Source organism: Candoia aspera, chromosome 1 (genome assembly GCF_035149785.1).
Source record: "Candoia aspera isolate rCanAsp1 chromosome 1, rCanAsp1.hap2, whole genome shotgun sequence".
Lineage (NCBI taxonomy): Eukaryota > Metazoa > Chordata > Lepidosauria > Squamata > Boidae > Candoia > Candoia aspera.
The window spans coordinates 192837387-192865270 of NC_086153.1; the positions used below are offsets into that span (position 1 = coordinate 192837387).

General features: G+C 37.9%; 1 protein-coding gene across 1 annotated transcript; it reads right to left on the reverse strand.

The window, feature by feature from the left end:
• Positions 1–479: 479 nt before the first annotated feature.
• Positions 480–27884, reverse strand: HAT1 (histone acetyltransferase 1). Its single transcript, XM_063318182.1, has 11 exons — positions 27770–27884; positions 23785–23856; positions 22810–22885; positions 15102–15222; positions 11524–11703; positions 11175–11296; positions 10568–10672; positions 10163–10269; positions 4290–4441; positions 1635–1751; positions 480–865 (listed from the first exon to the last, which is right to left on the reverse strand). Exons 1-11 carry the CDS (start codon positions 27774–27776, stop codon positions 698–700), a joined length of 1227 nt encoding a protein of 408 aa, XP_063174252.1. The 5' UTR covers positions 27777–27884; the 3' UTR covers positions 480–697.

A 27884-nucleotide genomic window follows, 5' to 3' on the forward strand; every position in this document is an offset into this window, starting at 1 on the left:
ATTATCATCCCATTGATTGAAACACCAGACTTCAAATGAACTGATAGTCCTACTGTAGAGGTTCACATACTTTTGCCACACACAAATATATAGCTTTGGATCATTTTTCTTGATAAATAAATGAACACGTATAAAGTTTTTGTTTAATTAGGTTCTAATAAAATACTGTTTTATTTTGTATATTTTATAACTTCTAACATATATTCTACTCTGCTTAGTATTTTGACTGTTTAAAATTTTATTAACTGCTTTTATATTTTTAATTCAAAGTGCTACATAAATGTTTTAAATAAATAAGTAATTCCTCCTTCCATTCATGGAGCTCACTTCTGGATGCAAAACATGATTTGTTTTACTAATCATTACTGAACATAATTTCATAGAGCATTAATATTTATGCCATTGTACTTTGGTATCTTGTTACATCATCTCAATTGGCAAGATAGATCTTACACACACTATGCAGAGATTCAGACCAGTTTTGTTAATGCTTGTAATCTACTTCCTTTATTTCAGCAAAGTGCCACCAGATTGAAGTACTGGTTTTTAAAATCTACAACACAAAAATATAAAATATCCAAAATACAGAAAACCAGAGTCATTTTGAAAGTGATTAAAATTTTGCAGTGGAGCAGTGATCATGAATGTATTTCACAATATAATATGCAGAAGTCTGCCTGTTTCCTATAGAGAATCCTCAGGCCTGAGCAAGTCGTTCTAGGACCCTTCGATAATCTGAAATAAGCTGCTGGAACGTCTCTTCCAATTGTTTATGTTGTAAATTTAGGTCTATTTGGTTCAACTGATTGGTCAGCTCTTCCGGTCTCAAACATCTTCTCATCTTGGCAATCTCTCTTTGCTTTTTCTAGAAAACAAAGGATTTACACATATGAAGAACATTACCACATTTCACTATTACCATTACCACATTTCACCACTCCTGCAGGATTCACTGACACTGTGATGAAATGGTGATTTGTATTCTGCTAAAATAACCAAAAGGTTAATTGGACATTTCCTTACCAGGAATGGAAGCAGAAAGCTAAAAGAACTTGGAGAGGGGATACTTGGACAAAGTAAAAGGAAGGAAAGAAAAGGAAGTTGGCACTTGGGAAAGTCCTGATGAGTGGTGGACGAAGTGTTGCCTAACTCTTTCCCTTCTGGGTGATCTTCTGTTCAAATTCTCATATACTATCTTGTCCACTGGAGAAAATGCAATGGTCCCATGTCTTTTCTCGTAGGGGAAGAAAATTGTGCATAATCATTAAGTGCCTCCCAAGGTTTGATGTGACCCTTTCAGTTGCCTCATGAATCATAGAAGATCAGTGGCCTCGTATTTCACTTCTGAATTTCGGTGTCTAGCTGCTTGGTAACTGTTCAGCAGTTTTTACTACCATTATTTGTTCTGCTCTTTGTAATACTGGATGCTAGTTATTAATACATATCCAATATTAGAAGGAGCAAAAGACAGCTGATCAGATCTTGCTCGTGGTACAACTATACATTACAGCTACATATAACCTAAATACTCTACACATTGGGAAGCAAAAGTAATGAATTAAAGTATAAGCTATTTTACTTTTTAACACAACAAATGGAAATTAAAAAAAATAAAAAATGATATAAAAAGCCACCTTATATGGGCCCATCAATCTTCTTTTTACATCCAATCTATAACTTCTGGATTGTTCTGCATTACTCATGTCTGTTGCATGTAACCGGAGAATTTCATAAACTCGTCGTGTATGTTGCTAAAAGTTAAAGGAAAAACATATGATTCAAACAGTTGGAATTACCACTCCTAATATACAAGGTTAAAAATCTTCCAAGCCTCCGTAGTTCATCTTCTGGATGTAATCTCTGATATGTTTAAGTAATATGATTTAAAATTGTGCTTTTAAAAGTTTTCTAAATATTCAATATTCTTAGGCTAGGACCTGCACATATACAGGTAGTCCTTGTTTAGCAACTGCCTCCTTTAGCGACCGCTTGCAGTTATGACTATGATGAAAAAGTAACTTTACAACAAATAGTGTACTGGTCTTTTGGCTTTTCTATTGTCTCTTTTTTTTTCTATTTTCTATCAAAAGAGACAATAGAAAAGCCAAAAGACCAGTACACTCCCTTGCCAGCAATCAATACCCAGATATACAAAAATCAACACTAGGATTAACACCAGATGAACCATCAAACAGCACAATATACCCTAATCAAGGAACTATTAACTCAGGCAATCAACCAAGCAGCAAACAACAGCCCAATCAAAGAACTCCCAAGGAGAGAACAACACCCGCACCAACACAAGCAGGGCAAGCCACGGTATATAAACTGAGAGCAAGGCCCACTCCCTCTTTGCACTGAAGATGTTGCCTAGTCTGGCAATGAAACGTCTGCAAGAAAACAACAAGGCTCAGAGAGCACCAAGGACTCCACAGTCCAACCCTGAGCTACAAATATTCGCTTCAATTGCTAAATTGTTCTTCTTGTGCACCAGCTACTGCATCCCCCAGGAAAGTAACGTACAAAAAAAAGATTTCACACACAATCAGTTACCACAGCATTGTGCCTATCTTTTCTTCTTTATTATTAAGGTTTCCATTCCTTAAACTTCAGCAGTCACTGTACAATTGACCATATCAGTTTTAACTTATTTTCCTTTTCTCAAGGAACTAGCTTTTTCAAATCTTATCTATTTATTTACAGTACTTACATACCACCTAGTTTATATAACTCTGGGTTGTTTAAAATAGTAAGATTAATACACAAAACTCAAACATATCCAAATCCAAACTCAGCAACAGATATAAATGGCAAAAACATGGCAGCCCATCCACCTGAATGAAAAGTGGGATATAAATCTAACAAGCAAATCAATAAATTTGGGGTCTGTGTGTGTTAAAATTTACTGTCACATTTTTTTTTCTGGGCAAAAGATTACTTTTCATTTTGCAACCTGTAAGTTTCAAATAGCTGAACCTTCTGAAGCTTTTCTCCGTAAAAATTTGGTATCCTAAATTCCTCAAAGGCTTTACTGAATTCTCTGCTGCCAGTGGTACTAGCCATACAAAAGTCAAATCTCAGTAACAATTTGAAATTGACTGTTGGTAATCAACACAATATTGTGTGCTTGAACAAGTAGTATCTTGATCTGGAAACACTGGTTAAAAATTTAAAACGCTACCTTAAAACTTGTGGGGTTTGCAGAAACTATCAGTAAAAGGAGCTGTATTGTACTAAATAGTTTTCAGTGTAATAAGTACTATACATACTGTAGGTTTGGTTTCAATGTTGTCCTTCTGTAAATGAAATAATTTTTCGTCTAAGGGGACTTTACAGGTAGTCCTTGACTTACAACCATTTGTTCAGTGACCATTTGAAGTTATGATGGCGCTGAATGAATGGTTATGACCAGTCCTTGGCTTTCTGGCTGTCCCAGCACCCCCCGTCATGTGATTGTGATCTGGGTGCTTGGCAACCGGTTCACACTTACAACTGGTTGCAGCGCCCCGCAACCACATGATCACCATTTGCAGCCTTCCCTGGGGAAGCCAGCAGGAAAGGTCACAAGTCACTGGGGTAGGTCTCCACCCACACACCCTCCTGCAGCTCCTCTGCGCTTGAGCTGGCCAGTTGCACACCCCTGGGCACTCTCCCCAACCCTCGCCATGCCTCCCTTGCACCCTCGTGTACCCTGCCTCTTGTGCACCCTCTCACCCTCTGCCATGCCTCTTGCGTACTCCCTCACGCACCCTCCCTGACCTGTGCCTCTCTTGCACCCTCCCTGATCCTCCATCACACCCTCATGTACCTTCCTGACCCTCCCCTACACCCCTGCGCTCCCTCCCCCACCACCAGCAGTCACTTACCTGCCTGCTGGGCTGGGACTTGCAACTTCCTGCCAGTTTCCCCACTGACTTTGGTTGTGGGTAGCTGGCATAAATTGCCTTGCCTAATGACCGTGGAATTCTGTTAACAACGGCAACTGGGACTGCAGGGATTGCTGTTGCTAAGTGATGCTGTCATGTGACATTGCACTTTATGATCTCATCGTTTAGCACCAGAAATTCCAGTCCAAATTGCCGTTGTAAGTTGAGGACTACCTGTACTTCTATCTCTCTACATTCCCTGGGGCTGCAAGGGAAAGGAGAAATCAACTAAAAAGTTATTGAGCAAAGTCCCATGTTGGATATAGAACACTTCTGCAAACAGGACACCATTTTGCAAAATGACAACACTGGATACATGCAACCTCTAAAATGTTTCACGAATACATTATTTAACATTAGTACCTTATTTACTTTCAGCTTCTGTTGAGCTTCTATTACCATATCTTGACTGAAGCCTTGCTTAAGCTTTTCTGGAGAAAAGCATGGTAAATCTTGACACAATTTTACTAATACAAAATCTCGCAGTTTCACATAGTTTTCAGATGGATCTTCAGCTAAAAGAATAAAGGACAAATGTTAGACACCTTGTTCTGCAACCAAAAGTTTTCATTTATGAATTAAAACCACAAGACAATTCAAAATAGTTAAAAGGAACAGCCAAGACTGTAAATAGATTCATACCCAAGGTCTGAAAACATTCCATAGTTGCTGTCGGTAAAAAACCATACCCAAGAAATCTACCAGGAGGGCTTGCTTAACATCCTCGTTCAAACACCCAGCCAGATCTTCACTGCCTTATGAAAGGGATGGGGTGGGGGTACTGTTCCACTGGGCAGGTGCTGTGATGGAAAAGGCATGGCTCCTGGGTCCCTCGAGATGACCCTGCTTAATAAAAGGGTCCCAGAGGATGCCCGCCCTGTTGGTTCTTGTGGTGCAAGCAGAAACAATTGGAGATAGGTGGTCTTGCAAGTAACCTGGTCCCATGCCATGTAGGGCTTTACAGGTGATAACCAGCACCTTCAATTGCACTTGGAAGCTCATCTTATTTCCCATACTCGAACATGAGTGTATTTCCTAATGAAGGGCCATGAATTTTGAATAAATTTTCATTGATTTCTCACAGGTTGATTTAATAGGCCACATTACAGAACATTCCCACTTTTGTGGTGCCGAAGTATTTTTTCCTACATATTTTTGGTTTCCTTCCACATGGAATTTGCCTGAAGGTACTTTGATCAAGCTTGTCATGTTTTGGGAAAACACATTTTTACTCATCCTTACAAGGTATAACCCATCTCATCCCAGCATTCCCTCATCCTGGTAACTTAGGCCATGGTTCCAGAAACCAAATCAATCCAATTAATACAATTTTTGAATTTTTGTTAAATTATATCTCCTAAATCTGGACTCTCGCAGTCTATGGACAACTAAGTGAATATTAAACTTGGACTGTTACAAAAAAAGTGCTTACGTACTCCTGTTTGCCCAATTCCACTAAGGTGGTTTAATTAAATTTGCCAGTCTCAGCCCTTGAATTACCTTTGAATCAAAAGAGGGGCAAAATTAGACAATTTGATTCAATTAGGGCATATCAAATATATCTAACATTTCTTAAAAGCTGAAGCCACTGACTGAGTAGTGTGGAATACTCCCAATTCTTTGCTCCAAATTTTTTACATATTGTCCAAATTTATTTTTGTTAAAAAAAGATGTAATAAATTGTCAGTTGAGTCTCAATAAAGGCCTCTTCTGAAAGTTCATTGCATCTAGAGTTTCAGAGGCCATAAAGGCATTGGGACTGGACAATGAACGTAACAATTGTGTGACAGCCTAAATTTAGCCATCGCTTTCTGTTGACTGCTCATGTATTCAAATAAACACTTTGTGCTAGTTTTGCTGGTAAGAAAAAGATGGGAAGAGAGATGTTTAGTTTTATACAAGAAGTGTTCCCACAGGGGAGAGAGGGAGGGGCCGCAGATCTTGGGCTGGCATTAGAGGCGTTGTCTTAGAAATACAGGAACAGGGCAAGAACTTGGAAGATAATTGAGGTAAAATAAAGAACAAAATGGGAGCTGCGAAATCTAAGTTAAATTGGGCAATGGTTACACTGAAGCCTTGTTAGTTTGAAGATAAATCCAGAGAAGAATGCTGAAGACCCAAAGAGGAGGATGCATTGTGGGATGTAGTTGTACCTGCACAGATGATCCTCCAGGGATGGAAGAGCATGGAAGCTCAAAGGTTTCACTAACTAGAGAAAAACTGGCTGGCAGCCAGACTCAGAGGGAAAATTACTCCCAGTATCTGTAAGACCCTCCTAAACTCTAAATTAGGAAGTGGGCAGTGCTCATATATATTAAGCCAACATTACAGAGAGTGCATGCACATTCCAAACAGAAAATACTTATGTCACATAATATTAAGTAGAGAGAAAAGGTTAGGTTACTCTACAGTTCAGAACCTCAACCAGCTATGTTTATCTAGAAATGGAAAAGAGGTGGGTTAGCAGAAATGGCAAAACTGACCTGTCTGGTCAGGGATTCAACAAGTAATTTTATAAAAGACTGGAAACCTTTCATGGACCTTTCGCTGAAGATGGAAAAAAGTGAAATGGTGGGGGGGAAAACCCTTTTTCAGTTAGCAAATTTATAAAAGGGGTTGAATATGAGACAGAAGGGTTCTCTGTAATGCAGTTTGAATGAGGTGGGAGAGATAATAAATGTGTTTGTAGCTGCTGCAAAGAAGTTGTTTCTTTAATTATCTTTGTCTCTTTTTTCCCTAACTGAATTGCTTTTTGCATTTTTTCTTTTTTCTTTCTCCTTTTTTCTAACTTGATATATTTTCATGATTATCTTTTATCTATGTAAAAATCTTCAATAAAAATTACATTTAAAAAAAAGAAAAGAGGTGGGAGGGTCCAAGTTTAACATATCTAGATGTAAATAAACTTGCTAATTCTACTAAGGAATGCAATTAGGAAATCAAAACTAGATTCTTAACAAAAGTAACTTGCTTGGTCTTATGTCTGGTTGTTTGAATAAAAGGAAAAACAACCTGAAATGTCTGACACCGAGTTATCTGTCAAATCCTGAGAATCTACAGGAAGCCCTTGTGACAAAGCATTTTAAGAACTTGCCAGGATAATAACAATGCTAAGTAATAAAACTCAGCCATTTTCTTCCCTAAGAATTACTGTCAGGAATGTATCTCTTTTGATACCATTAGGTCAAGGAGGCTCAGCTGTATGAAATGGTGCAATTCTGTTGACAGAATAGCATACAGCAGTGGAGCAAATGCCCTTTCCTGCCTGTGCTTTCAAAAGACTGAGGGGTGGCAGGGTACCAAAACAGATCTGGAACTTGAATGAGGAATAAAAGGAGGATGCTGGATACTATCCACTCTCACTACAAGTCAAACTCAAGAGCTCTAACCGAACTTTAGTTTGTTCAGGTGGTTTTTTTCTTACATCAAAACGATGCCATTCCATAGTGCTTGGGGAAGCTACCAATAAAAAGTGGCTCCCTTGAAACCAAAGTCCTCTAGATCAGATGTTAGAATTTTACACATCACTAAAGGCAACTGTGAGAATGATACATATTCCACACTGAACAGAATTTGGGATGGGTGATTAAGTGGTTAGAGGAAGGGACACTATTTGCTCCCAGTTTTAAATAAAATTAAAGACCTATTTAATTTTTTGAATTAGGTCAGGATATTAGGAAGAGTTTGTTACATAAATTGACAAAGTATCTAATTCACAAAGTAACACATTCATGGGAAAAAACATCAAAAGGTTAACCAGCCTCTATTAATAACTACTTTATAAATCCAATTATCTTGGGCATCTCCCTTGGTGTGATGTATTTTTTATACAGCCACCTTATAACTTTCAATATCATCTCACTTTCATAATTTTCTATCCTGTTCCCATTTGTCAAACCGAGTTTCCTTTTAACAGGAGCAATGAGAAATAGATGAAAAACAAAGATCCATCTCTCCACTTCAAGCTCCTAGTCAAAAACAGCATGTTTCCTAGCAAATTATTCTACAGGGCAATTTAATCTGTTTTACAGTAGTTTTACTGAAAAAATACACATCACGCTCCATGCAATGAGGCAGAGGCCTGTTGTCTGCTACCATATGTAATGGTAGTTCGATTTCTATATACTGTGGGTAACACTGTAAATATATATTTTATGAAAAAATTCAGATAGAATTTTTAAAATGGACATTTATATTATCCTTAGTCACCAACTGGGGCAGTTATTTTTTTTCCTGTAAAATGGTACTATGTGGAAATGTTATACGGCTTTTATAAATGGGATTGAAATTCAAGTAACAGGTACAGACATGCATCAGCCATTCAGGTATATGTCTAAATTAATTACATTATTTAACTGTACATGAATATCTCTGCCACCATCAAATGGAAAGCCATTTTTGAAATTCAGAAGACTGTCATACAGTTTGTGCTGCAATATACAAACGTCACAAGTTTAGTTTTTCTGGGCACATTCATTCAACTGCATAAAGGCGTATGTTGTGACTAAAGATTTACATGGTAGTGATTTGTTTCCAATACACTTACTGTATGCTACCTGCATTTCTTTCCCCACTACTACCCTGCCATCAAATATAATCCCTCATTGATTTGTAAGGAAATATGTTAAAATATACATTATAATAGGGTTGCATAGTACTTCAGACTGAAAGGCAAAAAGGTGACCTGGAGCATGCAGGGGCACCAATGTACCACCTGTCTGCAACCCCTTCAGCCAAACATATCTTTTCCCAAGACGGTTCAGCAGCTGCGGGGAGCAGACATGCAATCCCAGAAAAAGACACAGCTGCTTTGAGTTGCAGACAAGTGCTGTATGAGTACCCTGCCCACTCCAAAACACCCCTTTGCCTTTGAATCCAAAGCATGGCACAGCCCTACATTATAATACAAGAATGACCCTCCGGGTTTTGAAAAGCAGTGTGTGAAAGTATATCAATTTTTGTTTAAGAAACAGAAAACTTGAAAGTGTACTAAAAGCAATTTATGAAGCCTCTCTCATGTTTTCAATATAGCACAAAGACAATTTTGAGCACAAATGGACTAGTACATAGGATACTAAATAAGTTTACTTGTTGCTCATTTCTAAAAAGGGACTTGGATCATAAATACTTGAAGGGGAAAATAGTTTTATGACTGCCCCTTCTAATGGCTCTTCTTCTAAAAGACGGGATTTAAGAAAAAGGTGTGGATAATGGCAAAGAGAGTAATTGGCAAAGAGACATCAAGCAAAAGGCACCTGTGGATCCACATAAATATATGTTATTTACATTTATTTTGCTAACTTGCCATGCTGTATTTTACTACAATAATAAATTTATAAAGGGTGGTCTTCCATATGTTGCCTCAGAAAACAGTGGCTTGGAGACTAACATCCATGCAAGCACTGTCTTACTGTGAATTTTCTGCTCACAGTATATTTTCTCCTGGTTGAAGTGGGGAGGAAGCAATTTCTAGCATTTTCCCTTACTTCCTATGGTTCCTTGGATGTGGAATGACTGCTTCAAATAGTAGTGATGGGGCAGGAGTCAGTTAAGAGTACTTTCTCCCTTAGGTTCCAGATAACAATAGTAGAAAGGGTTGATCTTTCCTGAATATCACCTCCTGATATTCCTGATATTTATCATAGTCAAATACACTGAAGTTTTTATTCTCCTTTTATTTGGGGGAGGGGTGAGGACTTGGTATATTTTTCTTTTTAACTTTAAAATTAAAGTTATGGCTCTTTTTGTTCTATGGTAAACTTGCACCTTTTCAAAAGTTCCGTCCAAAATCATTTTATAGGAATTTCTCATTTCCTTCAGACACACATACATTTAATCTCAGGTGTTTAAAAATACAATGTCTTATGTATGCATAAGACAAAGTCTCTAAGAGTGGTTTTTGATTTAACGGTTTGCCTCAAGGAAACAATCTCTCCAGAGCAATAATGCCCCCCCTCACAACCTAGATCCCTTGTCAAGTCAGCTATGTACTTTGCAATCAAAATGCCTAATTATCTGGTAATCCTTTGGCGGGAGGGATTGGATTTCCATGATGTACTCTTCTTGGCAAGAAAAGGATTTAAAGAACTATATTATACACAGTTCTTATGTAAGAAAGGATAGTATTATCTTGACCTTTGTTTAGCTGATCTTTGAAAGTTCACTTAATTTTGACTGATGAATTTCAAAAGTTATGGTACCGGCTGGCAGCTTCAATAAAGACTCGTTTCACGTACCTGTTATATCAAGCACTGTAGGGGATGACATGTAGTATCTGTGGACGGTTTCTAATAGCAGAGCTCCATGGCCTTCTCCTTGGAATGGAGGCAATATCAGCATTTGGCTATAGGAAGAAGAAAAAAAAAGTTAACTGAAAGCAATACATTTTACTTTTGAAACTTATTTATAATGATCTGCTATATTTAGGGCTTCATATACAAGTAGCTCTGAGATTCTTTCCCATTCCAGAAGCAAAGAACAACATTTTTAAAAATCAAAGCCAACCAAAAGCTTGAATAAAAAATTAAAAAACAACAACAACCCAAAAACCAAAATTAAAACCATTATCAACAATTATTGGGAATTTCAACAGTCCTCTCTCCTGAAATAAAAGGCAAGGCACGTGTTATGCTGCCAATTACCTTACACGTGGCCGGGTTTTGTCTGGGTACACATAGTAATTATAGACTGTCATATAGCCTACAGTCGCAGAGAGTGTCGCTCCATCCTTATTATACTTCTCAAATCTGCAGATAAAACAGAAAGCCAAGCAGGTCAATTACAGTCGCGCTCCCATGCAGTGTCCATTTTCTTTTCTATTCTGTGACTGAATTTTCAGTGTCAGCAAGCTACTCTGTGAGGGCCCAATGGGTACACCTGCTATGTTCTGAATGTACAATTCACTTAATTGGTGTGCAGCAACTTGGATAAATCAGGCCTCTTTACAGCACTTCACCGTACTTGCCTATTATAACGATGAATAGGTGGCAAGTAAAAGAAAACACAGGCAAAGCTCATTTTACTGTTTAAGCCCTACGTTCAGAGCTTCAATGGACAACAGTATTTAATTTGGCTCTATTCTCAAAGTCTTGCAAAACATAATGGATGCAAACTCCAGCCTGATAAACAATAGTTTTTCCTGTCCTGGGAAAAATATCATTATACTATCCCAATAATTGGCCAGCCACAATTAAAATGCAGCCCTTACAGCGGTAATAAGGTCCACTGATGCTTTAGAACTGTACCTACACTAGAAAGTAGTTCCATCTTTCATCATCCACGTCAATAAAGCTCGCTGTTTCAATAAACCACATCAAGAAGGTCTGAAGCCTTTCATGATACTCTCGAAAGCCTGGGCATGTCATGTCAGCCTAGGGAAAAAGCCAGAAGAAGTCAGGTGAAACTCTTCTTCACAGATGGGAAAAGAGCTCTTAGAAGAGTATATTCGGATTCTCTGGCAGGCAGCTACGAGTGCACAAAAAGTGATATTACTCCAAAATAAGTTTTTACATATATCACCAGCAATTAGCTGAAGGTCGTTTAAAAGTTATCATGAAAATTTGTCACGCTGGGCTACACAAAAAAATTTTCTTTTTACCTTGTATATTTGGTATGTTATATCTTCACCTGCTTCTTCACTATGCAAGGAATATGTATGCAGTAATATCCCAAAGGGCTTAAAGTTAACTTCTTTTTCCAGCAGAGATACAAAGTCATCTACACTTCTGCTAAAGCCTGGTGGAATAATTTCTCTAATTTTACTTTCCACATCATCTGCCTGAAAACAAAGAAAAGCAATGAGACTGTAAGCTTAAAATAACACCAACAGAAATAATGTCAGCTAGCACATAAAGGGCAATGCCGAGACTTGAAGACAATATTCCTTTTTAAAAAATGATTAAGAAATCATAAATCAAAATCATAATAAAAAACCAAAAACCCCAGAATGCAGAAACTACAGAAAAGGGTGTTTAAAAAAAAGTACTGATTTTGAAGAATATATGTGCATTTTTATTTTTAAGGCAGAATACAAAATTTCCTAGTCCCAAGATATTCATGATAACATATTATTTACAACGGTGTAACCAGTCTTTTGGGAGTGTGAGAACAGCAGTGGGCACAACAACGATGGAATGTGGATGGGACTGTGTCATATGCTTGGATAACACTAGATTTCAGGTTACTTCCCAGGCTTTCGAGGGTTGTTGTTTTTTTTTAAAGAAAAGCATGGAAAGTACTACACTACAGTTTTTGTATCTTTTTCGTTCCTGAAAATGGCAGGAAACCATGCTACAATTGATTTTCAGTGGCCAAAGGAAGGTCTGGGAAGCACAACAACAAAAAAAGAGAATACAGAAGCTGCATGTGGCCAACTATCCAGTAACAACTATCCAGTAACAAAAAAAGAAATTTAAAAAGACACACTCTCCATATCTAATCCCTGACAACATTGAATTAAATTTGAGTCAAACTAAAAGAAAAAGGGAAAAAAGAATACTCTAGCTCAGATTTTCAATCTGTAACTACATCCAAATAATTTAATAAGGAATGCCATGGACATTGTTGATCATGATTTCTGAGCAGGCATATTCAATCCATTCTTACATCCTCAAAACTAAGCAAAAGCAACCCAAACAAATTAGGTCCTGGTAGCTCCAGTATAAAGATCAATTCATTTCCCACTTTCATGTATAAACTATGATCCAAGAAAAATCCAATCATGCAAATATCAAGAAAGCCCAGAAAATACTGTTCCAGGTCAAATTACTTTAGCAATTTAACAGTGACCACAAACAACTATATCCAGAGAACTTATTTTTAAATCTAATTTAACCAAAGGATGGGGAAAACAGTACACATTTGATAAGCAAAACTGAATTAAGAGTAGCCTTATTAAATAGTGAAAGTAAATGTGATGGACTATCAGCTGAGCAGACATCATAATCCTTTTCAGGCCCCCAAACGGCCACTTGATTGAATACATTTACTACTTCTCTTCAGCCATGAATATCTGATGAAGTCTAACAATAACGTATTGCTGCTTCTCACCAGGCAATAAAACTTAATGAATTGGTCTCAACTTAACAAAACCCTACCCCCTCAATACAACTCCTAAAAGCCTGACATTACGTTCAACAAAATGAGCTTACATTCTATTCACACCACGCTCTGAACAATGAGCCCAGGTTTTTACTTAATGGAGTTTGCCATGAGTTCAGCTGTAATGTTTGTATTGTATCTATTTCCATAAGGACTGACACAAGAACACTTTGTGTTAACTTACTAAGCAGCTCTTTCACACCGTTTACGTGCATGATGAGTATTAATTCTAAACCAAGACCTTTGCTACTTAGCATTCAGAACTGGGAAATTAAGATGCTTAGGACAAAATACGCTACAAAAGGCTAATATAACATACTACTAATGCCAGTTCTTTCAACTATTATCCCCCTAAGTAGAGGCAATGCACCTGCAAATGAATAATACTTCACTATTAGCTATATTTTGGGATGTAGAGTATGGATGGAGTTCAACCCATGCATACTTCATTCTTAATGCCTTGACGCCATTAACATTCATATATATCAGCTTTATATTTCTAAAATGCTATTATGTAGTTAATGTACACAATTCTACAACATTTGCTTTCATGTTATGCAACTGACTAAATTAGTTTGAACGTGGCTAAAAGACACTTTTCTAAACTAAATCTATGTTTAAAAATACAAGAAGGCTGCCTTTACTGTAGCTGTTATTAGATCTGCCAAAGTAACTCTTAGAAATTGTTATAATAAAAACAGAAGGACAAGAGGTGAAAACCACAGCTATTTTCTAATGTAGTATTATTCTCTAATACATTTTTATCCTACTATGTATCAGGCTCATACAAGTCAGCATTGATGTTAAAAAGATAGCTCTTTCTTTTATGATTTATATCCTGTCTTTCTGCTTGCAGGATACTCAAGGTAACTACTGGTACAGTTAAAATGCCATAAAAACAAGCCATTGTCTAAACTAACTCAGACTGATGTTTCTGGTATTGTGCCTTGTTTAACAGCCTGACTACCATTTTTTGCATCAACTGAACCTCCTGGACTGGGTTGCCAAAATGTTGTGCAGTTAAAAGCAGATTCAGTGTAACATGGAGGTAAGGTTTTACTAACATAATTCAACAACCTCCCCCCCTGCATTAAAAATAGATAAATCTGTATATTTATGGCTCTAGTTGTTTTCATATATTGTTATCCTAATTCTGCTCTCTATCTGTATTAATCTGCAATCTAAAAAAAATCAAAATACAAACTAAAATATAATTAAATTACTCTGCAATATGGAAAACGTTCCATGGGCATTCGGTCTCTTCTTCCTAGTTTTGTTACTCATAAGGTCAAAAAGAGCACCAGCATACAGGTAAGAAGATTACTGGGAAACCTATGGCACTTTTTGAGTTCTTGAGCCCATCAGTCTGATTTAGTCCTGATGATTAAGAATACCAATGTTAAATGCTGAAAAGCAACAATGTTCTGGTCCTTATTAAAGAGACATGTGGCTTCCTTACAGTAAACCTAGCATTATCACATTCTCACAATACCCAGAAATGACCAGCAATATAAAACGGTACTTCTTGAAGTTAGAGCTACCATGTGGTAATTTTGAAGTGGCCATTGAGAGCTGACAAATTATAGTTTTACATCAGTTCTGTTTCAAACCAACAGACACAAATAGATACAACCAAATAAGTGTGAATTTCTTCTGGCATATACTTGAAGCATGTAGTAATGTTAGACTTCTGATGCGTATGCAGTTTACTTGTATAAAAGCAGACTTTCCAACAAAGGATGACAAATTCATAGAATGCTTGTTTACAGTACTCATTAAACATTATTCTAAGCACAATAATAAAAGATACAACACTTTTCCTTTTAAGCGGAAAAAATGTTAAAGAGCTCTACTCATTTTAGTTACTGTGTTCAGAGTCATTACAATGGAAAATTATTGTACACACTTTTAAATTACATTTTAAAATTAAGCCAAAGAGCCTGATTAAACCACAATCAGTACAATTTATATGGATTTTATGATAGTGAAGGAATCTGAAAATAAACATGTGATCATAAAAAGCTTAAGAGAAGCAATCTTAGCTAGTTTAGATGACATCTGAATATTTGATTTTACCTCCACACACTCAAAGTTCTCATTAACTTTTGATGTATAATCAATGCGAAACAGTGTTGACAAGTTACCAGCAATGTAGTACAAAAGAATCTTCAGTCCCTTGTAACCAAAGGCAACTTCACTGTAGGAGAAACACAAATTCAATTACTGAAATGCCCTTCTACAGTTGAAAACTAGTAAATTCCAAAGACAATTAACATACATCATAGCAATCCACAATTTGTTTTAATTATAGTTTTTTGAGCAAGACAGTCTCTTAGATGAGAAATTGGTTTGTTTGGCTAATTTCTGATTTTATTATTTCCTTTTTAGTTGTTCTTGTCTTGTACCTCTACAAATTTATTACTGGATTTGGTAGAGTATAAAAACAAATCAGGAATAACCCTTGAAACCATGAATATTTATGTATCATTCTAAGTCACAGTTGCAATTGGCAAATAATGGTTTCAAATTGTGATTTATGCACCTAAAATAAATCAGCTAGAAGCACAGAACCAAATCATTGCTAAGATGTGTAAATCCAACCACAAAGATCTTATTTCTCATTGAAATTACAATTCATTTGCCATGAATACCAAAAGAAAAATCTTTTAGTATTCTCTTATAAGCCTCTCTAATGTAGTCAGACATTAGTAACAAACCATGTTAATAATTATGCTGTAATATTATAGCATAAAAATTAAACCTGAAGAAATATACATGTAACACAATACATAAAAACCAACTGCAAAAATAATAAATAAAAAACAATAAATAATTGGATTTCTTTATATAAGCATGTGAGGCTGCTTGCTGGGTGCAGGGCAGCCAAAAGGGCAGAGATGTGGGGGAGACAGGCAGATGAGGGGAGTTGGAAGCAGTCCCTTACCTTACTAAGACTCAGGGCTGGAAGGGACCAAGCCTAGAATGGCTTGGATTGGGGTGGGTCCTCGGCTAATGACCAGTGGAATTTGCTTAACAGCAGCAATGGGGAGTGCTGGGATTGCCATTGCTAAGCAAAGCAGTCATGTGATATCGTGCTTTATGACTGCATTGCTTAGCAATAGAAATTCTGGTTCCAATTGTGGTCATAAGTCGAGGACTACCTTTAGTAGAGATCTTTAGAACAAGTTTGAAAAGCCACCTGGTGAGTCTCTTTATTTCTCAACAGAAGGAAAATTAATCATAAGTTTAAGAACTTAAAGATTTTGAAATAAATGGCAAAAAGCTAAATAAGATTTTTTTCCCAATATTTTTATTAAGAATTATGAATGAAAAGAATAAAAGCCAATATAAAATACAAAAAATACAAACAGAAAAATATAAAAGAAAAAAAGGGAGGAGTGTGGACAAGAAAAAAGAAAAGAGAAAAAGTAACTTCCCCCTTCACCCCAGCAAGTAAAGACAATTTTAATAGATTATCACCATCTCTAAATACAACATAATCCCATAGCTCATCTCTTAAGTAAAAATACAAAATCCAAATGCTCCATCAATCGTTCTTTGTCAGCAAAAGTCTAGTAAGGACAATCAGGAAAACTATTTTCCTCTTTTAGCCCTAATCAAACAAATCAACCTTGTATTCCTTCCCTGAGTTTTTAAAAATATTCTAACTCCTTCAAAGAGAGTCTCAGAGGTATTCTGCTGGTCATCTGTGTTTCAAGGCAAAAATCTTTCAGAACTTTAACAAATTCCTTTGTATATCTGATAAGGAGAGTTTATCCTTTTGTTTGTCAGCTATAATAAAGTCCTTCAAAGCTTCAACAGAGCTCTTTTGTATATCCAGTAAGAAAAAATTATCCAATAAGTTTCCTGGTTTGATATCTGTATATCATCTTCAGGGAATAAGTCATCCATCAGATCCATTTGTTTTACATTTAAGTCCCCCTTGAAAGTAATTTCATAGACATCAATTGCAACTTGTTTTTCTTCTATAACTTTGTTACAACACACTCTGTCCATCTTAATTGATCCATGCTATCAAGAAGCTTGGTAGAGAGATATTCAAAATGTTCAATATCGATTTCTGCTCCAAATTCTTTATCCTCTAGTTCCATCTACTGTCCAACCTTCAAGGTCTCCTTATCGTGAAAAACCCAAAACTGCCATTTTCCCATGAGAAAATATCTTCTAATGAATGCAAAACTATAATTCCAAATCCCTCTGGTCCCTTAATCCCCTTAACTTTCCAAAATCCATATACTAAGCACCCTTTTGCTGCATAATTGAAAAAATCATAGATTTTCAAAGCTTTTAAAATCAAGCTTACACCATCATCCTGTGAGGAGGAGGTAACACACCTGATGAATACATTAAAACCTTGCTGGTCCAAAGGGTCTTACTCTCTCCAGTAAACAAAACAAAACAAAACTTCAGAAGATTATTAAGAAATGTGGTTCAGTTGAGCTTAATGTCCATAAAGGCTGTTTTCCGAGTATGAGCTTGATGAAATCCCGACTCCCAGCCACTCCACTCATAAGCTGACCACAAAACGGCAGTTTCCACGATCTACTCATGAGGAGAGGTGTCCAGAGTCATGTAGATTATTTCAACAATCTCTCCTTCCAGAGAGATTTCACTGGTCCCAATCCAGCATCCAGCTGCAATTCCCCTCACAAAAGCTGTCCTGCTAACCAGTAGGACATCCAGTCACCATGGTACTCATGTTGTTGTTGTTTATTCATTTAGTCGCTTCCAACTGTTTGTGACTTCATGGACCAGCCCATGGCAGAGCTTCCTGTGGGTCGTCAACACCCCCAGCTCCCCCAGGGATGAGTCCGTCACCTCTAGAATATCATCCGTCCACCTCGCCCTTGGTCAGCCCCTCTTCCTTTTGCCTTCCACTCTCCCTAGCATCAGCATCTTCTCCAGGGTGTCCTGTCTTCTCATTATGTGGCCAAAGTATTTCAGTTTTGCCTTTCATATCATTCCCTCAAGTGAGCAGTCTGGCTTTATTTCCTGGAGGATGGACTGGTTTGATCTTCTGGCAGTCCAAGGCACTCTCAGAATTTTCCTCCAACACCACAGTTCCAAAGCATCGATCTTCCTTCTCTCAGCCTTCCTTATGGTCCAGCTCTCGCAGCCATATGTTACTACGGGGAACACCATTGCTTTAACTATGCGGGCCTTTGTTGTCAGTGTGAGGTCTCTGCTCTTAACTATTTTATCGAGATTTGTCATTGCTCTTCTCCCAAGGATTAAGCGTCTTCTGATTTCCTGACTGCAGTCAGCATCTGCAGTAATCTTCGCACCTAGAAATACAAAGTCTTTCACTGCTTCTACATTTTCTCCCTCTATTTGCCAGTTATCAATCAAGCTGGTTGCCATAATCTTGGTTTTTTTTAGGTTTAGCTGCAAGCCAGCTTTTGCACTTTCTTCTTTCACCTTCATCATAAGGCTCCTCAGTTCCTCTTTGCTTTCAGCCATCAAAGTGGTATCATCTGCATATCTGAGATTGTTAATGTTTCTTCCAGCAACTTTAACTCCAGCCTTGGATTCCTCAAGCCCAGCATGTCGCATGATGTGTTCTGCATACAAGTTGAATAGGTAGGGTGAGAGTATACAACCCTGCCGTACTCCTTTCCCAATCTTAAACCAGTCCGTTGTTCCATGGTCTGTTCTTACTGTTGCTACTTGGTCGTTATACAGATTCTTCAGGAGGCAGACAAGATGACTTGGTATCCCCATACCACTAAGAACTTCCCACAATGTGTTATGGTCCACACAGTCAAAGGCTTTAGAATAGTCAATAAAACAGAAATAGATGTTTTTTCTGAAACTCCCTGGCTTTTTCCATTATCCAGTGGATATTGGCAATTTGGTCCCTAGTTCCTTTGCCTTTTCTAAACCCAGCTTGTACATCTGGCAATTCTCGCTCCATGAATTGCTGAAGTCTGCCTTGCAGGATCTTGAGCATTACCTTACTGGCATGTGAAATGAGTGCCACTGTTGGATAGTTTGAACTTTCTTAAGTGTTTCCCTTTTTTGGTATGGGGATATAAGTTGATTTTTTCCAGTCTGATGGCCATTCTTGTGTTTTCCAAATTTGCTGGCATATAGCATGCATTACCTTGACAGCATCATCTTGCAAGATTTTGAACAGTTCAGCTGGGATGCCGTCGTCTCTTGCTGCCTTGTTATTAGCAATGCTTCTTAAGGCCCATTCAACCTCACTCTTCAGGATGTCTGGCTCTAGCTCACTGACCACACCGTCAAAGCTATCCCCAATATTGTTATCCTTCCTATACAGGTCTTCTGTATATTCTTGCCACCTTTTCTTGATCTCTTCTTCTTCTGTTAGGTCCTTGCCATCTTTGTTTTTGATCATACTCATTTTGGCCTGGAATTTACCTCCGATGTTTCTAATTTTCTGGAAGAGGTCTCTTGTCCTTCCTATTCTATTGTCTTCTTCCACTTCCACGCATTGTTCGTTTAAAAATAATTCCTTATCTCTTCTGGCTAGCCTCTGGAATTTTGCATTTAATTGGGCATATCTCCCCCTATCACTGTTGCCTTTTGCTTTCCTTCTTTCTTGGGCTACTTCTAGTGTCTCAGCAGACAGCCATTTTGCCTTCTTGGTTTTCTCTTTCTTTGGGATGTATTTTGTTGCCGCCTCCTGAACAATGTTGCGAACTTCTGTCCAGAGTTCTTCCGGGACCCTATCTACTAAGTCCAGTCCTTTAAATCGATTCTTCACCTCCACTGCATATTCCTTAGGAATATTAGTGAGCTCATATCTAGCTGATCTGTGGGTCTTCCCTAATCTCTTTAGTCTGATCCTAAATTGTGCAATAAGAAGTTCGTGATCAGAACTACAGTCAGCTCCAGGTCTTGTTTTTACCGACTGTATAGATGTCCGCCATCTTTGGCTGCAAAGGATGTAGTCAATCTGATTTCGGTGTTGTCCATCTGGTGAAGTCCATTTATAAAGCCGTCTCTTAGGTTGTTGGAAGGGTGTGTTTGTTATGCAGAGTGAGTTGTCTTGGCAAACTTCTATCAGCCTATGTCCTGCTTCATTTTGTTCTCCCAGGCCATGTTTACCTGTAATTCCAGGTGTCATTTGACTGCACACCTTAGCATTCCAGTCTCCTGTGATGAAAATAACATCTCTTTTAGGCGTGTTATCCAGTAGGTGCTGCAGATCCTCATAGAACTGCTCTACTTCAGCTTCTTCAGCATCTGTGGTTGGGGTGTATATTTGGATCACTGTGATGTTAGATGGCTTGCCCTGAATTCGAATTGAGATCATTCTATCATTTTTTGAATTATATCCAAGCACTGCTTTAGCCACTTGACTATTAATTATGAAGGCTACTCCATTTCTTCTGTGGTCCTCTTGTCCACAGTAGCAGATCTGGTGGTCATTTGATGTGAAGTGGCCCATTCCAGTCCATTTCAATTAACTGATGCCCAAAACATCTATCTTTAATCTTGACATCTCACCAATAACCACATCCAATTTGCCCTGGCTCATAGATCTTACATTCCAGGTTCCAATGGTGTGTTGATCCTTAGAACATCGGATTCGCCATTCACCACCAGCACCGTCAGCCGCTAGCTGTCCCTTCGGCTTTGAGCTAGCTGCGTCATCACGTCTGGGGCTAGTTGAACTCATCCTCTGTTCCTCCCCAGTAGCATTTTGACCATCTTCCGACCTGGGGGGTCTCATCTTCCGATGGTATACCGACATATCTCTGGTCGTACTGATCTATTTATTTTTCACGGCAAGAATACTGGGGTGGGTTGCCATTACCTTCCCCAGGGATTGCATTTAGTCTGACCTCTCTGTCATGACCTTCCCGTCTTGGGTGGCCCTTCACGGTTTAGCTCATGGCATCATTGAGGTGCTCAAGCTGCAGCACCATGACAAGGTAACAATCCTTTGCTGAAGATGGTACTCATAGGAAGTTGCAAATAGCTAAATAAGATTTTGAACTAAGAAAGTTATAAACAAATTAAGGGTCCAGACAAATTTGGAATATTGAAACTTTTTACTATAAGATTTTGGAACTAACTATATAAAATAAATAGCTTTCTATAGGAACCAAAATCATTTTGTGTACTGTAAGTCATAACAGAGATTGGAGACTTTATGATTTTAGAAACTGGACACTAGAGGGGACTAAAGATTCCAGGCAAAAAGAAAAAAAAGTGTAAACCTACTTTTGGTTTTGGCCAGTACTTGGATTTACAAAATGACACAAAATGTTGTAACATTTGAAATACTAAAGATCTTTGAAGAGTGTGGCCAGACATTAGTAGCCACAATATCAACAATATCAGTAACAATGTCTGCTTCTATGGATCAACCAAGTTCAAAAGATGCTAATGAAGGAGTAACAGATGTGAAACAAATCTTGCTTGATGCAGAAATAGAATCAGAAATAATAGGTAAAAATAAAAAGTGTAGATTGTAAGACAGAGAAAGCAGTTTAAGTAGAAATACAAGTGACAGGCTAAGAGAATGACCTGGATAAGGACTCTCTACTGGATATACAAAAGAAGCTGGCTGAAGTTTTAAAAATTAAAGGGGAAATACAAATGATAAACCAAGATAATGACCTGGATATTTTTTAATTGGATTTACAAAAGATGCTTGTTAAAGCCTTGAAGAAGCATTCATGATGGGACAAAGAAAAATTGAAGAGAGATCGAATCCTATGACAATATTTGAATGAATTAAAGATTAAGATTGTCAGAAGTAAAATAAAGGAATACAAAGTTGGTTTATTTGATTAAGGTTAAAATAAGACATGTTTTTATAAAGTTCTGGCAATCCTTTATGGACTTTTTGCTGACACCTGGATTGAAAAGTTGATGTTTTATGGATTTGCTTATAGATAAGGGAAGATTATGGGAAGAAGAGATATCTGTTTGTAACCTTATAGAGGGTGAAGAGTTACCAAATTCGTTTATACTGCCTAATGAAGACTGGAAGTCACTTCTTTATATATTTTTCTTTTTCCTTTTTCTCACTTTCCTTTTTTTCTTTCTTCTTTGCACTTTTTACTTTTTTTTACTTTCCTTTCTTTTTCTGAGTTTAGTTTGTATTATTTTTATTATTGTAATTAAAATCTTCAATATATATATACAGTATATATATAAAAAATTGTGGACACACATGTATATTAGCTGTTATTAATTGGCTAATATGCATTCACCAATCAACACTGCTGAATAACTGAAATGTTTTCTCCATTCCCTGGATGAGCTTTGGGCTCATCTAGTAGACTTTACACATCCTTTTCTTCCCTCTTAACTTCCCAGAATCTGCTCTAGTGGGTTCTTCAAGCCTCCAAAGATGATTGTGGGGAGCAATGCTAAGTTTGCAGGCACTGCAATAGCCACAGATTAACACAACTAGATTTCACCCTTAGTTTTAAGATCCATGCAGAGAAAATGTATGCAAATTTACAGTAACACTGAGGGTCCTGATATATTTGCTAATATTTGAACTGAGCGAAGTAAATGAACCCATTTCTTCTAAAGTTGAAATTAAAACCTGTTACAACTTTAGAAAACAGCATCATCTTATAGCTCAGAAGCAATATCAAGTGTTTTATAGATCATGACCACAGCTAATTATATGGGCATAGATAATTATAGATCCATATAAGTATGTTTATTGAAAGAGCTGCATGCAATTCAATTAACATTACTATTAAGTTTTATGGCATCAGAACAAAATCCAATCTCTCAAACTATTTTTATAATGTCTTATGTCACTTACTCATCTCCAAAAACTTGATGGCTGAACTCTGGATGAAATGTTGTACTATCATCTTCCAAATCCTCTGGGAAGCGGACTGATGGGAAAAACAACTTGTTTGTATCTGAACAGGTAGCAGTGGTCTGCCAACATATTTTAGTTAATTTGCAGAAATTACAGCAGTGGGAAAAGCAGTATAGAAAAGAGGAGTATCTGTACATCTAGAGAGGCTACTCCACCATGTCTGAAATCTTACCTACTACTGAGCCAATATTTTTCCCCTCTTAAATTCACTCACCCACAACCTGCTCCTAACAGGATGGAGTCAATTACCTCAGCTGGCATTATTACAGTGGAATGATGGTATCTAGGAACCTGTAAAAGCCCAGCATTCCCCACTAGGACATCAAAACATCCTTTGTCTGATTCCACCACTGGCAGAGTGTAAGTGGTAATGCAAACAGAGCTTTCTGCTATCACCAAGAGAACATCCTGGAACAGAGAAGTCAACAACCTTCTATGTCGCTTTAGCCATGTATCTTGGGAACACAGGATTGCTCCCTAATACATTCTTGTTTTCTTCCGTTTCAAATACATGCCATGGCAAGGTTTTCTTTGTAATAAAAAAACCAGTTTAAGAATCTACCATAGATATAATCCATTATATAACTGGATCCTGTACAATTTCAAGCTGAACTGATATTTAAGCCCAGATCTAACACCCATCTAATGTAAAATACCTACTTCTCTGTTCAATACTCATCCTAACTTTCAGATATATTCAGCACATAGCTATCTGGGAGGCCAGGAGGTATGCTACAAGTGATTAATGCTGTTTCTGTTCACTTATTCTACTGTTACAGTAATTATATAAAGATGCATACACATACACACATGTAAGGTTACTGATATTTCGCTAGTCCTCAAAAATCAAATTTGTTTAGCAAAAACTGCTGAAATACTGGGTTACATCAGAGCTATATTTTAAAACTTTACCTAGTTTTAGATGAATTGCTTCATTTGTATTACACTTGTACTCAGCCAATTTCTTTTCCATAGCAGAGAGCCCTAGGGAAAAGAATTTTAAATCAGCTTTTACCACAATATAAAAAGTATTTAAACAAAATATTATTTTAGCTTACATATTATTTTGTTTTAAATAAAAACAAGAATATCATGGAAGGAAACAAGAACCTTAAAACATGATATAACAAGCACAACCCTTCACTATGATCTTACAGTTCATATGTCATGTTTGTAATAGGCCACTTGCCTGACGGAAATAAAATCTGTGGTCAAGAAAATATGCCTTATCTAAGTGGATTCTTGTTTGCTTTCAGGCCTCGGATTTCTTACTGCGAAAGTGTGCAATTTCTATTGGCTTGAGGGCCACATCAGCCTGCGCACATGTTGAGGGCTGCACTCTGAAAGTGGGTATGGCCTGCTTTGAGAGGGGTGGTTTAGCGTCTCTGAGGTAAAATAAGCGCATCAAGCATTAGGGCTAGATAGGATTCGACTATTGCTGGTTATGCACTCAATCCCCATAGAAAATCTAGGGTAATTCTTTGTCCCGCCTCAATTTCCAATTTGTGAGCAGGTTGGAATTTCAGAGGTCTATCACAACTGTAGGAAAAAGCTTCAATCTCCTCTGGCTTCATATGCAATGTAAGAAATAATCAGAATTCACTCTGGCAATTGACAATAGACAAGATATTCTGAGAGTCTCTGCCACAAAACAAGGGGCAAGCCCCAGCTTTCCTCTCCAGATTCCTCACAGATGCATTGTAGTTTTAGAAGCTCATCAAATTGGGAGAGATTATCCTTTTAGTTATGTATTTCGAGTTGGAGAAAGGTGGTTGTCCTTTCATCACTTTTTGCATACGGCAAGACCATTACATTGAAGGTTTACTATGTTGTCTTCCTCTGTTATTAGAGATCCTATGCCTAGACTGTTTCCACTGAAGACCACTGCATCTTGCCCAGTTAACTCAGAGTTTCAAACTGTCATCTGTTTGCAGTCACAACCCTTTTCTACTGCTGCCTGCAACACCTGGAATAAAGTAATGAGTCATCCCAGGCAGTTGAAGACTTAATTCCTTATATACTCATCTAACAGATTTATTTAAATTGATCCTATTATTGGGCTGGAACACTGACTTAACTGTATTTGAACAAATCTTCTCCTGGTTATTTTTCTAGATATTACAATTATTCAGTTAGCTATAGTATATAATGTAATTGAGAATGTGATCTGTCTTCAAGGAGTGACAAAATAGCTATTGCATCTATGAATGGTTCCTTAAAGCAGTATTTCTTAAAGTGTGGTCCTAGGACTCCTGGGGGTTCCCCAAGACCCTCTCATGGGTCTGCAAATTCAAAATTATTTGCCAGATATTGAAGGTATTTGCAAAAATGTAAAACAATGTCACTCTTCTCATTATTTTTTGTTAAAAATATAGGATTTTTTTCATGAAAAATATTTTATTTATCTTAATATCTAATGGCCTTAATAAAATGCATCGATAATATTTAATACGGTAAGTATCAATAAATATAAACCATACAAACAAAAGCTCTTTTGGGGTTCTCCAACATTTTTAAATTGGGAAGGGGTCTTGAGAGAAAAAAGTTTAAGAAACCCTCCCTTAAAGTAACAACATTTGTAGCAATTAAGAAATATAAGCATGCTGTGATGGTGAAAGGTCCCCTGTGCAAGCACCGAGTCACGTCTGACCCTATGGGGGGATGCCGCTTTTGCGACGTTTTCTTGACAGACTATAGTGGGGTGGTTTGCCATTGCCTTCCCCAGTCACTGACCACCAATCTATGACCATAGACCGTTATGTGATAATGTCCTCTAGTTGTGTGGCTATCCTGTTCCTATGTAAGATTCCACATGAGCAGATGCTGTTCTGAGATTTAGCATAGACATCTGCCTAAAACACAGAAGTCAAAGGAAGTAGGGCCAACACTGCACCTGAGACTGATGGAGGGGACAGCACTGCAATCCTACTCTCTGATAATTATGCAAAGATCCTTTCACACAATTAAGGAATGAAAGAGGCATGAACTGCTTCAGAACCTACACACATTAGCAGTTCAAATTACTACAACAGTGGTTGGCATCCTAAAACTTCTACAAATGATTGAATCATAGAATGCATGAGTCAGAAGAAACCTTAAAGGCCATCTAGTCCAAACCCCTGCTCAGCACAGAAATCTACTCAGACCATTCCAGACAAGTGGCTATCTAGCATCTGCTTGAAAATTCACTACATGCAGATATGCACACACAAACTGTTATTCCTTTGATTTTGCCCTGTGAACAAACAGAATTTTGGAGTGTAGCTTTACTCAAGTCTGTGACATTTGGCATAACTTCACCCATGCCACAAGTTAAGTTATTTGTGTTTCAGAGCAATTTTCTGCAATGTGGATTTCTCAGAGGCTTTGGCCTACAATTTCCATTCTCTCTGACTACCAGCTATGGAGACTAGCTGATAGATATTGCAATTCAAAACATCTGGAAGGATCCACGTTAAATCATGTCATTGCAAAATCCTTTTTTAGTTTCAACCACAGCATGTCTTTTTCAGTGTTTTCCTCCTCCCTGTAAGAATGGAGACAAAAAAGAAGGTAGAGTTGCAAAATCTCCCCCACCTTCTTTTTTCAGTGTTATACCCCAGTCTTCCCTATCACAGTGTCTTCTAGATATATTGAACTTGCATTCACATTAATTCGCATCTGCAGAATCTTTGCAACACTCAGAGGGTACCATAGTGAGGACGACTACAATTTTCTACTCTAAAGCCTCAAATATCTACAGATATGTAAAAACATGTATCTTAGAATTACTGCAGATTATATAAGCTTTTTCACTCCAAAAAGAGGCAAAAAACTATGCCTAATACTAGAACAGAATTTACAGCATCATATAAGAAGTTTCAAAGAGCAGAAGTAGAAGAATTGCAGGGCTTTCTGAGGAACAGGAAAGTTTCCCAAGTTACACATGTAGGCAGAGATCCTGGTTGTCTACTACAGTAGTTTTTCCCAACTTAATGACATTCAGATATGTTAAGACTGCCAACTCCCATAAATGACTATGAGAGCACCAGTTTGGGAAAAGCTGGTAATTACACTCCAAGCTTTTCAAACATGATACCCACCTTTAGTTCAGATATTTACTTGGGGAACCCTCTTTGTTTAGTCTATTAATGTGATGGTCATGCTATTGCTGCCCATCTTAGATCAGTCTACCATTCTGCAACAGCTAAAAAGATAGGGGCTGTAATATTCAATACTTTACACCAGGGTTCTCCAAAGTGGTCAATACCGACTCCCAAGAGTTGATGGAACTATCCAAGGGGTCGATGTTATTACTATTATTATTCGTAGTACTATTAGTTGAAGTAGTATTTGTTAAATTATTTCCATATAATAAATGTTTGGTGGTCGATGAACAGTCTGAAACTTCATGAAGAGGTCGATGAGCCGAAGACTTTGGGGACCTCTGCTTTACATTAACCATGCGACACAATTCTCTAGCGGGCAAATACTATTGATCAACCTCGTCCTACCACAGGTCCACTCCGTGGAAATAACCCCGGAGGACCAGCGCTCCCCTTTCTCCTCCGCGCCGCCAGTGAACTATCCGCCAGCGAATGTTCTTCAAAGTGAGTTGAGAAATAGCCACGAATTGGAGGACAAGTCCAGCACTTCCCCATTTCCGCCAGCTGGGACGGTTCTCCTTCCCCTACTGCAGCAGAGCTTCGCGGGGAGAGCGATACACACGAGCAGAGATTATTACAGCTCTCCGGGACGGCAGGGTAGAGTCGATGAGACGCTCGGCTGAAGCAGGGTGGGCTTCCCGCTCATCACCTGCCAGACTCTGGCCAGAAAACCTCTCTTGCCGAGAGAGCGGAAAACGAAGACACGGGTCTCCAACCCGCCCCATTTACGTGCCCGCAGGGACCCTCCTTACCCGCCATTTCCCAAACGGCGGCGGCCTCGGCGCCAGCGAAGCCAACCGACCCAGCCAAACTGAGCGAATCAAGCTGCGCGCCCACACTCCGGAAATGACATATTCGGGGTAAGGA